At 39.7% G+C, this 12,708-nt stretch overlaps 1 protein-coding gene across 1 annotated transcript in view; it reads left to right on the top strand.

The window, feature by feature from the left end:
- CACHD1 (cache domain containing 1) overlaps positions 1–12,708 on the top strand; it is a 228,517-nt gene that overhangs the window by 184,460 nt on the left and 31,349 nt on the right. The window contains exons 12-16 of the mRNA XM_055234364.2: positions 607–724; positions 4,638–4,806; positions 9,620–9,762; positions 10,425–10,606; positions 11,982–12,092. Coding sequence (XP_055090339.1) covers positions 607–724; positions 4,638–4,806; positions 9,620–9,762; positions 10,425–10,606; positions 11,982–12,092 — 723 coding nt within the window. The remainder of the gene's footprint in view (positions 1–606; positions 725–4,637; positions 4,807–9,619; positions 9,763–10,424; positions 10,607–11,981; positions 12,093–12,708) is intronic.

Here is a 12,708-nt window from a genome sequence, read left to right as displayed (position 1 = left end):
CTATTATTTGACGATAATGTCTTGTAAATCAAATTCTATGTTCACATTGACTTTCATTGTAAAATCAGATATATTTCATCTCATTTTCAAAAAAAGTTCCAATGATACCAAGTTGAAAAATGTTGGCAAAATAAAAGGCTAAGTTGAGGACCAGCTTTGTTGCATTTGCCAAAAAATAGCCTGGCAAAGTAGCGTCCATTCCAAGTTGACAGCACAATCTTATACATTGTTTTTTCTTCAAATAAAAAACAGATTGGATTTTTTCCAACTGTGATACATTCTTTTGGCAGATGGTAACCTGTAGAGGAATGGGTCTTTGTGCTCATTGGTTGAAAATTAACGACTGAGTGATTTGAGACAAGTTAGTCTCTGGAAAGAGTTATAGTTGGGGAGCAAGGATGGAGAGTAAGGAATGTTTTTAATGCAGAGCTGACATAATGCTTTTACGCAATTGAAAATCTCACATTATCTCTTTCAAAACTGGTGAGCTTCATTGGTATTCAAAATCAGGAGGTGGCCATTGACTCAACAGCTTCTTCCTTGCCTTTAATTAAGTGCTTAATTTTATCTTTTGCCTGAAATATTTAATTCTGTTTGCCAACACAGCCTCCCTCTGGGCAGCCAGATTATTGCAGTCCCTGTGAACTCATCCCTGTCTTGGCACATAAACAAGCTGAGAGAAACTGGAAAGGAAGCCTACAATGTTAGCTATGCCTGGAAGATGGTGAGTGAGAAGAAGTTGTGTTTGCTTGAAGAGCTACAGGGTACAGTGCTCTTCTTCATGTTGGAATTCTCAGGTAGGGGGTGGCACTTGGGTCTGATAATGTGTCTTGTAATGTGACTAATCAGTTTTTAAAGTGATTGGGAAAGAAGACATTCCACAGATGTTGTATAATTATTTTTCCTTTTTTGTTTATAAAACCGATAATTGTTCATGATGAATTCATCAAACCATATAAAAGGATGTAAAGTAGAAAGTAAACGATGCCCAGCCTGGACAACATAACAAAATCCCATCTCTATAAAAAATGTAAAAATTAGCCAGACGTGGTGACACATGCTTGTATTCCCAGCTACTCAGGAGGCTGAGGTGGGAGGATTGCTTAAGCCTGAGAGGTTGAAGCTGCAGTGAGCCATGATAGCACCAAAACTATCTACTTCCTTCCTTCCTTTGACTTTCCATTCCCCATAAATAGCCACTTAGATCAATTTCCAGAAAATGTGTATATACAGGCAGATATATATATTTGTGTGTGTGTGTATATGCTCACACATGGCTTTAATGGCTATATAGTATTGCATTGTGTAGATGACCCAAATTTCTTTAAACAGTCCCCTATTAATGCACATTTAGATTGCATCCAGTTGGTTTATTTCAGTTCAACTCAGATTGTGGAGGTTGGGAGTTTAAAAGGAGACATGAAAGCATAAGTACCCTCCGACATTCTCAAAGGAAAAGAAAATTTTAGATTAGAAATTGGATTATTCATGTTCAACACAAGCAGATGGATAGTTTGGCCATAACTTGTGGCACCCATTTCTGCTTTCTCTTACCAGATTCTTTCAGAACCAGGCTTCAAAGAATCATAGAGAAAGCAGATCTAACACACACTGTTCATGTTACCTGTGTTTCTCTTCTCTCCTCTTCCTTCCCAGTGTAGCATAGCAGTGCTCTTGAAGGACCCTAAATACTATAACTGACCAAAAGGGGCGTAGAGTTTTACTTTTATCATCAAATTTTAATCGCTGAACATAAAATGCAGTCATACATGAGATTTTTCTTGGATGGACAAATCTGATGTTTAACCTGTTGACTCCAAATAGATCCATTTAATCATCCCTTTGCAAACTACTTATTGAACATTTTCTGTGGACGAAGAAGGATATAGAAGATTGACATTCTCTCTGCCTTCATAGAGCATCGAGCCTAGTGGTGGATGCAGACAAACAGCAACTCGATACAGTGTCTGTGCCTGTATCAGTTGGATCAGGAAAATAGGAATTGGGAGTAGCCAGAATGCCTTTAGGCAGGAGTCTCTTCCAACCTTCTTGTTTGGTTCTTAAAGTATCATTATGGCAATAGCAAGTACTAAAATGCAAATGAAGCAAACAAATTAATAAATGAAACTATTTGAGAAACATGTTTACAAGCCTAATTCTACTGGTAGTTTGTTGTTTGGTAATACACATTTGAGGAAGGTCAAAGCCTATTTTGAAATTCTCTTAGCTGACTTGTTTTCAAATTTTTCTTTAGAATGATAACACCATCTGCCTTTATATTTATATCATTTTTAACGATAAATTATTTAATTTTCATATCAGAAAGGGTGAGCCAGCCACCAAAATTCTCAATTAGAAAACAGACTTTTGTGTTTGAAATTAGAGATTGTTTACCTCCAGCATATTCTGATTAAAAGCAACTCAGTTACATCCTGGGAAAATATCTGCATGGTTGCTGGCATTAAAAGGGAAAGAAGGAAATGTAGGCATTTGTGTGACCTTCTTGATACAGTAAAGAGCCTCAATGTTAGTGGGGTTTTTTCAATGATGCTAGTAAATTCTGGTTGTTCTCCTTAGGCAAATTCGAGGTAGTAATCATGTAGCCACTTCAGGTAGCAGTGTTAGCTTTCTCCGAGTTCTAAAATTGTTGAGCTGATCACTGTAAGTGAAAACTTAAGGAGATAATAAATAATGAGATTGGAGACTTAAAAAAAAAAAAAAAAAAAGGCTAGGCTGGTTACCCAGTAATAAGGGCAAATATTTTTAAGATCTCTTTAGTTACTTTGTTGGGGAGGAGGGTAGATACTCATCTTGTCCTAAGAAATAAAATGGTTTCTTCTAATATAATCCAAATAGAGTTAGCTTATCCTAAGGTCAATTGGCTAAACTGCTTAGCACTCATAGATATAGCAGATATTGAGGGATTATTTCACTGAATTAATTTAAATATAACTTGAGAGATTATGTTAGCAGCATTAAGAGATTACTCCATCACTGTGTAACCCAAGCGCATTTTTTAGCATTTTAGGAGGCTGTTTGCTTTGATAGAAGTACTGACTATTAGAAGGTATTCACATGTTCCCATGTTACACAGGCCTGCTTCACTTCAAAACATGGATCCCATGTTATAATCAGTGAAAAAAACCCACTCCCAACCCATAGAGAGCCCTCTAGAAATAGAGTTCCTTTTAATGTAGAGACTTTGTTTTTCAGCTAAGAACATGACAGAAAGACCTATATTGAAATCCGCTTTCCTAAGACCTGTTTATGAAGTGCTACTTTTAGAAGCTTACGGTAACTTTATTTTTCTCTTACAGAATAGACCCAATTATAAAATTATATTCTCGTCATTCTGGTAGGGTTTTGTCTTTTGGTTCCTTGGAAAACACAACATAGGAAAACAGACTTAAAGGATGACTGTGAGATTGAAAAGAGAGAAAATAGTAAATGCCACTTCAGAGCACCTTGTCAATTTATAATTTGGGGAATGGAGGAAAAGGATTAAATTTGTTAATCTAATTGAGTATCTTTGCCAGCAGTACTTGAAAGCAATTCCAGGAAGATGCAAATTGCTTCTGTGTTTAAGAGTCTGCAACCATCCTCCCAAATCCTAAATTTCACTTAACTCTAACCTGCTTAGTTAAAATGTTCTCCTTTATCTTTTACTTTTATTTCACTAAGTAAGTCACATGAGCTGCTTTATAAGGGACCGTTCTTTAGTTCTGATTTCGCTAGTCATCACCTTCTTCATTTATTTATAAACCATCTTTAAATAGGTTCAGTCTTTCTTCTAATATAATAGGATAATAATCGAGAAATTTGGCTTTCTTTTACTTTTAAGTCTTTCTCAAGTGGCTAGAACTAGGTAGATTGGCTTTTGATTCTGTGGTGGACATTGTCCCCACTAAATTTTGTTGAAGCATCCATTTCTAGGCACAAAGTGAATCTGAAAATACTACTGTTTCTACATATGAGCTTAATAAGTTAGACTTAAGCTATGGCACACTTGTCTACCGTGGTCTGCAATGACATATCAGGCTGACTCTGCAGGGATGCCATAGGATTTGTGTTTTTCATGAGTTTAAGTAGTGATGTTGGTCATTTCCAACCAGGACAAGAGAAAGCGTTAGTTGGAATAGAATGAATGAACTGGATTCTGTATTGGCTGCTCCTCAGTCCTTTCTTCTAAAGTGAGAATTCACTACTGGCTTGAAAAATAGTCAATTCTCAGAACACTTACTGCAAAACCAATTATGTATTTTTAAGTGCATTTCAAATCCAAATAGAAATAAGTGTTGTATTATTATGTCCTGTTCTAGCTTGTGCTCATTAACCCACATTAGCAAAAAAAGACTAGGGTCACAGTTTCAAAGGGACTCCTTTCTTATCCTTTCGTTAGCCCCATGATTTTCTGTTACATACTTCAAGTCTCCTCAACAAGAAAAGAAAACAGAAAATGCAAAATTAGATACCTTCTATCACCCTATCCTTATGTCTTCATTCATTCATCATATATTTAATGAACACCTTCCATGTGAAGATAGAAGATAGAGGCAGTAGAAAATAATGTATGCAAAGTCCCTGTCCCCATGGAACCCTCATTTTCTAGGTTAGAAATTCTTTATTGATTTTTACAGGTACAAGACACTTCCTTTATTCTGTGTATTGTGGTGATACAACCAGAAATACCTGTGAAACAACTGAAGAACCTCAACACTGTTCCTAGCAGCAAGCTGCTGTACCACCGGCTGGATCTCCTGGGCCAGCCCAGTGCTTGCCTCCACTTCAAACAGCTGGCAACCCTAGGTAAAGCCCTTACACTTCCTTCACGTTCTTACTCTTAGCAGCTCACTGTAAATATCCTTTTGAATACCATCCACCCCACCCCTCCAAAAAAGATACTGAATGCCTGCAGAGTCAGCTGGTTTGGGGATACAAATGTGAAAACGATTTGAAGCCTGGCCTCAAATTAGATCATCTAGCAGACTCTGAGACAAGGTTTTGTGTGCTCGTGGTTTATACAGGCTGGGCTTTGAGAAACCAGTGAAGAAGTGAGGAAAACAGGACAAGGAAGGCAAAAAAGACAAGTTTGATGTTGAGTGAAGTTTTAACTTCAGCCTGGTCTTCTAGGGGGACTCTGGAGTGTAAATTACACCAATAGAGTTTGCCCAGACTCTAAAGAGAGCTCAGCTTTCACATTTCTTAGTCACTTTCAACTTCTAGTGCTAGGTACAGAGTTTTCAGTAGCCCAAAGTCCATAGAGGGAGGCACAGATACAGCCCATTAAAGGTAAACATATAAGTATGGGGATATTGAGGAGGGGTGCGGTAGAATAACAATAAAAGGCCTCCAAAGGAATCTATGTAGCATATCAGCAGTAATCTACCACAGATTCCTATCTTCAAAAGGGCTTAGGAATACGAAGATAATTCAAAGGAAGCAAAAAGGAATTTACATTTATTATGTACCAGATGTTTTTTATTTTTCACCTGAGTTGACGTGATTGATTTGGGTTTACCAAAGATAATTTTCCCCCAGATAACATAAAATATAGCAAAGCTGAGATTTGACCTATGCACCTCTGCTCTGCCATGTGCCAGACACATACTAGGCATTCGTGGTCTATGTTGTCACCAAACCACAGTATACTGACAGTACAGTAAAACAGGTATTCTCTTTTTCACTGTTGAAAGGACTTAGGGTTCAAAGCAGTTAATAACTAAGAATCATCACACAACTGGCCAACTGAGAAGAAGGGGAAGGGGAACAGATAGGAATAAAATCAAGGCTAGAAGTCTGCAGTCTCTAGATTCCAAATGATAGCACTGGTGTTTATGTTCCTCCCTTAAATTCCATCCTCGAGAGTTCTGCCTGGACATGAGATCAGAAGAGCAGGCTGGACTAAGTGGTCTCTTCTGGGTACCTCCCAGCAGTGTTGACAATTTGGATAGAGCCAGTGATGTTGATCCAAGAAGGCAGGATTTTATATTTCTTTGTTTTGATTTGGTCTTTGGGGTTTTGTTTGTTTTTATACAAAAAAGTATGTTTAAAAATTTCATATTTTTAAGAAATGCTTTACTGAAACACTGATGTGTACAAGCCTCTTTTAAGTTCTGTGTGAGCAAGCTACTGCTGGTGAAAATTAGGCCACCGTTTTGAAATTTGAGACAATAAAGTACAATAGTTTTCTTGAAGAAAAAGAAGCTCAAGCCTAGATTTTTTATTTCCTTTGCATAATCTCTCATAGCTACAGTTTCCAATATGGCAGCCACTAGCCACGTGTAGCTATTGGGCACTTTAAATATGGCTCATCCAAATTGAGGTGTATGGTAAGTGTGAAGTTCATACTTAATTTTAATATTGATAACATGTTAAAATTATAATGCTATTGTGGATATACTGTATTCCATAAGCATATTATAAAAATTAATACTACTTTTTGCTTTGCTTTTTTTTTTTTATTTTTACTTTGACAGGGAGTTTTGCTCTTGTCACCCAGGATGGAGTACAGTGGCACGATCTTGGCTCACTGCCACCTCCGTCTCCTGGGTTCAGGTGATTCTCCTGCCTCAGCCGCCTGATTAGCTGGGATTACAAATGCGCGTCACCACGCCCAGCTAATTTTTGTATTTTTAGCAAAGATGGGGTTTCACCATGTTGGCCAGGCTGGTCTTGACTCCTGACCTCAGGTGATCCTCCCGCCTTGGCCTCCCGAAGTGCTGGGATTACAGGTGCCACTGTGCCCAGCCACTTTTTGCTTTTCTTAATGTGTCTACTGGAAAATTTTAAATTACATCTGTGGATCGCATTGTATTTCAGTTGGACAGCAAGCACTGCCTCATGCCTCATAGAGATTATTCAGATAATGTATGAACTTAATTATTTCATATACGATTAACAAGCAGACCATAGGCCAGTGTCTGACTTTCACTGGGAGGTCTTGGCACCCTTCCTCACCTGGATGGTAAGGCCCCAGGACAAGGTGGAGAGGTAATCAAGGGCATCTTAGTTAGGATCAGTTGGCAATGAAAATGAACCAAGGTAATTAAAATACAATAAAAAGGGAATAGGAAATATGGGAGGCAATGGCAAAGAAGTGGTTTCCATTTGATTTCGTTGATGTGGGGGTTTAGAGGCCAGGTCTTAAATATATGTCACCTGTGTTCAAGTGAGATAATAGAAGGACATCATCTTTCTTGGTACACAAAGAGACAAAGAAAAATTTTTTAAGAGTACATCATCTAAGGCAATTAAATATGTATATGTGTGTATAAATAAGCATGTCTACCTCCTAGACACAAAGCTTTGGGTCCTGTATCTTGATTCTTTCTGTCTCTTTGTGCTCACCCCATCTTACTGCACTAGCCTTTTCTAAAATGCCAGTCTCCGTCACTACAAAAGAGACCCACTCCCCAAGCCACCTCTTCTTCTCTTTACTCTAGCCCTGTGGCGACTCTTCTGTCTCTGAAGTGGGTGTGTGCCTTTGACACTTTTTATATTACTGTGTTATTCTCACATTGTTGTTTTTCTCTATTTTCCTTATTTCTTGTCACTCCAATCAGATCCTAACTTCTTTGAGTTCAGGAACTACCCTCTCTCTTTTTGGCATGTCCTTGCGTGGAGGGCCTGCAAAATAATGTATACATGAAGCCACAGCATGCTGCTAGGCACCCTAACCTTTTCCAGCTTCTGGTTGTCTTTGCTTTGGTTAATTAATATAATAATAATCTCCCTGGGTAGCCAATGAAGATATCATCAGAATTAAATGAGACATAACATTATTTAATGTTTTCTGGGAATGGCAGACTAGGTAATTCTAACCCAACTTACTGAGGACAACTATTTAATAAAATTCCTGGATTGAAACATAATCCTGGATTAAAATCTTGGAAAGCATCAGAGCTAACATGAGAGAGAGGAATTACCGGGCAAAAATCTCACAGAAAATAAGAACCCAGAGAAGAGAGCCAACACTCAAAGCCACTTTTGCAATGCACATGTTTACCAATCCAGAAGAAACAGCTGTGAAATTAAACAGTGCTTTAAGTAGCTACTTCAGGCAAAGAAGAGAAGCAAAAATCAAATCCAGGGTCCACAAAAGGTGGAGACTCTAATAAATTTTTTACTCCCAGCCCCACATACATACATGCTTTTAGCAGAGATTCTAAAAGACTACATCTTTAGGGGAAGGCCTGAAGTTAAATCAGGCCTTGACTTGGGGTTCCTATCATCTGAGTGGTTTGGGGAACTTCAAGCATTAGCCTTTGAAATAGGATTAGTTGAAGTCATGCAGTGCTTCGGTCCGTATCCTGGCTCCTAATTGGGAACTGTTTCCAACACCCCACCTGCTACATCTTGCAGTGTGGCACCAGACAGGATGAAACAACAATCCTCTCTGGAGAATGATCCCCCATCTTCTTAGGCCTCAAGCTATTTCTACAGATTAGTTTTTAAGTACAATGTCCAGCACAATCAGAGATCACCAGGCTACCAGGAGACAAGACATGACGAGTGAGAACTAACAAAAGGAGTAGAAGATGCCCTATGTGTTTAAATGAGATAGGACACATGATCATGCTTTCTAAAGCTTTTAAAAATACTATAAGGCTGAATGGTAGAAAATCTCAAAGATTTAGAGTTTTTGTTTTGCACTGTGGTTCATTGTGAGGATTTTTATCTTAAATAGAGAACTGGGATTTTCCTGTTAGATCAGACCAATAATGAAACATGTATACATTAACTACTATATTTCTAGAAGCTTTTGTTTGTGTCAAATTTTGCTGCCACCATCTGAGTGAATAATTTTTATTTGATTTTTGCATTGATTTCACTGTTCCATCTTTCTTTCTTAAATAGTACTACTAATATGAATAATAGTTAATACTCATTTGCTTTACAAATATTAACTCATTGAATTCTCACCATATTTCTAAGAGATTGCTGCTATGCAAATGAGAGAAACGCTACATGTATTATAACCTGCCTAACATCACACAGCCAGAAAATGGCTTTAATCCAGACTGGTTTCATGTGTGTCATAAGCTGTCCCCTCATTCCTTATAAGATATTATACGTAGATCTCAGATCGTTTGAAGAATTTCTACTCCCAGCACTTGTGTTTATTGGCGCATGTCTTTACTGGTTCATTCTTAGGACTGTAAGCTCCCTGAAGGGAGAGAATGTGGCCCGTTAGATATTAAGCCACCACCGGGTGCAGTGGCTCATGCCTGTAATCCCAGCACTTTGGGAGGATGAGGCAGGCGGATCACAAGGTCAGGAGATCAAGACCATCCTGGCTAATACGGTGAAACCCCGTCTGTACTAAAAATACAAAAACTAGCCGGGCGTGGTGGCAGGTGCCTGTAGTCCCAGCTACTTGGGAAGCTGAGGCAGGAGAATGGCAGGAACCCAGGAGGCGGAGCTTGCAGTGAGCTGAGGTCACGCCACTGCACTCCAGCCTGGGCCACAGAGCGAGATTCCATCTGAAAAAAAAAGAAAAAGAAAAAAAAGATATTAAGCCACCATAGCTGACGGATTGGCAGAGCCCGAGTGATGCTTTTGTTTGGGATGAGATAGAGTCTCCGCATTCTCAGGCCTGCTTTGTTTGCTTCTCTTTCAGAAAGTCCCACCGTCATGCTGTCTGCTGGCAGCTTTTCCTCCCCCTATGAGCACCTCAGCCAGCCGGAGACAAAGCGCATGGTAGAGCACTACACCGCCTATCTCAGCGACAACACCCGCCTCATTGCTAACCCGGGCCTCAAAGTAAGTGCTGGCGCAGAGCTCCAATTCTGGTGTCCCCCTCCACAGGCCCAGCAGGGGGTGCTGGCAGTGAACCTTTGAAGTAGGAAGCCCAGCTCTGCATCTGTGCCTCTCAGCTGGAGAGCTGCAGAGTGTGTGGCCCAGGGGAGGCTGGTCAGCAGTGACTCTTCTGATGGATGAAGAAGCCCCGTGGGCCACATGGAGAATCTGTTACAGGCCTTAGAAGCACTGGGGGTTTCCAGTGATGTTAGGGGGATGTGATTTAGAGACTAGTGAAACTTTCCCAGCCCTGTCTTACCCAGAAGAAGAAGTAAAGTGCCCCTGCTGTCTCTCGAGATAAATATAAGTATAAAGTTTAAGGAATAAAGCTTTAGGGTTAGTGTATATATATGTGTATATTAATGACTCGCTATAGCGTTTTTCTTCTTAAACTCAGAAAGCCTGGGTAGAGTGAACAATTGAGTGATCACGCATCCGCTGACTGTATTTCTGCAAGCTTTCGTTTTCACCAAGTTTGGCTGCATCCGTCTGCTGTGGAAAGATTTTTTAAAAAGTAATTGGGCTTGGCTTCTCTGCAACAGAGCTTTGGGAAGCCCTGCCAGCAGCCCACTCTCTTTTCATGTGAGTTTTAAAGGATCCCTGCTATGTCTTCCTTTGTTTCCCAGTTCTCTGTCAGAAATGAAGTAATGGCTACCAGCCACGTCACAGATGAATGGATGACACAAATGGAAATGAGTAGCCTGAACACTTACATTGTCCGCCGTTACATAGCAACGCCCAATGGCGTCCTCAGAATTTATCCTGGTTCCCTCATGGACAAAGCATTTGATCCCACTAGGAGACAATGGTGAGTTTTAGGGGCTTCCATTATCAAAGATTCTCCCCCAAATCCTGGAGAGACATGGTAAGTACATACAATAAAGCAACTTCAGGCCATTAAACTAAAGAAGATACTTTCGTGGTGGTGAAAAATGTTTCTGAATAGTTTTTTCAATGCAGCATTAACAACAGCTTTGTGGGGTTTTTTCTATCTAAAATGTTTTTATCTCTTCATTGAAATTTTGAGCCTGAAATTCTTTATGCTTGGCCATTTTAATTCCTTGTGGTTTGTTTGATTCCTACCTTATGCAAAATGTGTTCCTAGTGGATAGACTTCATTTTACTACACGTGATTATGGAATCAAGTTACCGCTTATGTATGACCTGTGAAAAATGAACACACAAATTCAAAAACATTCTTTTACTTCTAGGCTTTATTTTTACTTTAATTTTCAAAAGCAAAAGCTAACAATGTGCCATAGCATACCAGGGGAGTCAACTGGACATAAGAACAGAAAATCGACCTAGCCTCTAAAACATCTCTACCTGTAACCCTAGCACTTTGGGAGGCCAAGGCAGGTGGATTGCTTGAGTCTAGGAGTTCAAGACCAGCCTGGGTAACATAGCGAAACCCCATCTCTACAAAAGAAAAAATACAAAAATTAGTTGGGTGTGGTGGTACACACCTGTAGTCCCAGCTACTCAGGAGGCTGAGGTGGGAGGATTGCTTAAGCCTAGGAGTTTGAGGCTTCAGTGAGCCAAGATCATGCCATTGCACTCCAGCCTGGGTGACAGAATGAGACCCTGTCAAAAAAAAAAAAAAAAAAAAAAAAAAAACAACGACTATACTACATATCTTAGTAAATGCCCAGATATATACTGAGTTCAGTGTCTCTTTTTAAAGTAAGAAGGAATTTCAGATTCTCTTTACTACTTGTGTTGATGCTACAGTCAGATACAAAAGATGAGAATCCTTTTGCGTTTCAGTGTAACACAAACAAAATTCATCATAAATATTTTTAGACTTATAAGCTCACTTTTCTTTGAAATTTGCAGAGTAGAGGTGCATATTTTAAAATAACATGACTTGGCTCACGCTTGTAATCTCAGCACTTTGGGAGGCCAAGGTGGGCAGATCACAAGGTCAGGAGATCGAGACCACGGTGAAACCCCGTCTCTACCAAAAATACAAAAAATTAGCTAGGCGTGGTGGCGGGCGCCTGTAGTCCCGGCTACTTGGAGAGGCTGAGGCAGGAGAATGGCATGAACCCAGGAGGCGGAGCTTGCAGTGAGCTGAGATCGCACCGCTGCACTCCAGCCTGGGCTACAGAGCGAGACTCCGTCTCAAAAATAAATAAATAAATAAATAATAAAATAACATGACTTTCTTTGCTCTCCGTTAGGTATCTCCATGCAGTAGCTAATCCAGGGTTGATTTCTTTGACTGGTCCTTACTTAGATGTTGGAGGAGCTGGTTATGTTGTGACAATCAGTCACACAATTCATTCATCCAGGTAATATGTTAACTAACTTTGTAGTCATTTCTTAAATATATCAAGGACATTTTGGAAATCTGAATAGAAGAGTACTGGCAGCAAGGCTTAGAGGCAGAAGCATGACCTTTAAAGTGAGGCCAGCTGGGATTTGAACATCTTCTCTTTCTGTCACCTTCAATTCCGTAGCTTTCTCCTGCCATCTATAAAATGGGAATGATACCTGCCTCACATGGTTGTCATGTAAACTGAGTCAGTGAAAGGCTGTTAGCCCTGTTCTTGGTGGCCATGATGATGTTTATGAAGAAGAAAAGATGCTGGAGTCTAAAGAGCAGTTTGAAGAAATATCCACTTTAAACTGATGAAAGAAATATCAATAGGAACCTGACAGTTATGATTGCCAGAGAGTGTTTCCCAAGAAAAGGAGGATTGTTAATGGAGAAAAACAGGCTGGGTTCCTTGGCTCATGCTTGTAATCCCAGCACCTTGAGAGGCTGAGGTGGGCGGATCACTTGAGATCAGGAGTTCCGGACCAGCCTGAGCAACATAGCGAGACCCTGGCTCTACAAAAAATAAAATAATTAATCAGGCATGATGGTGCACACTTGTATTCCTAGTAACTCAGGAGGCTGAGGCA

This window comes from Symphalangus syndactylus, chromosome 19 (genome assembly GCF_028878055.3).
Source record: "Symphalangus syndactylus isolate Jambi chromosome 19, NHGRI_mSymSyn1-v2.1_pri, whole genome shotgun sequence".
Lineage (NCBI taxonomy): Eukaryota > Metazoa > Chordata > Mammalia > Primates > Hylobatidae > Symphalangus > Symphalangus syndactylus.
Note: the sequence above shows the minus strand (reverse complement) of the source record. Positions and strands in the feature narration are given on the sequence as shown.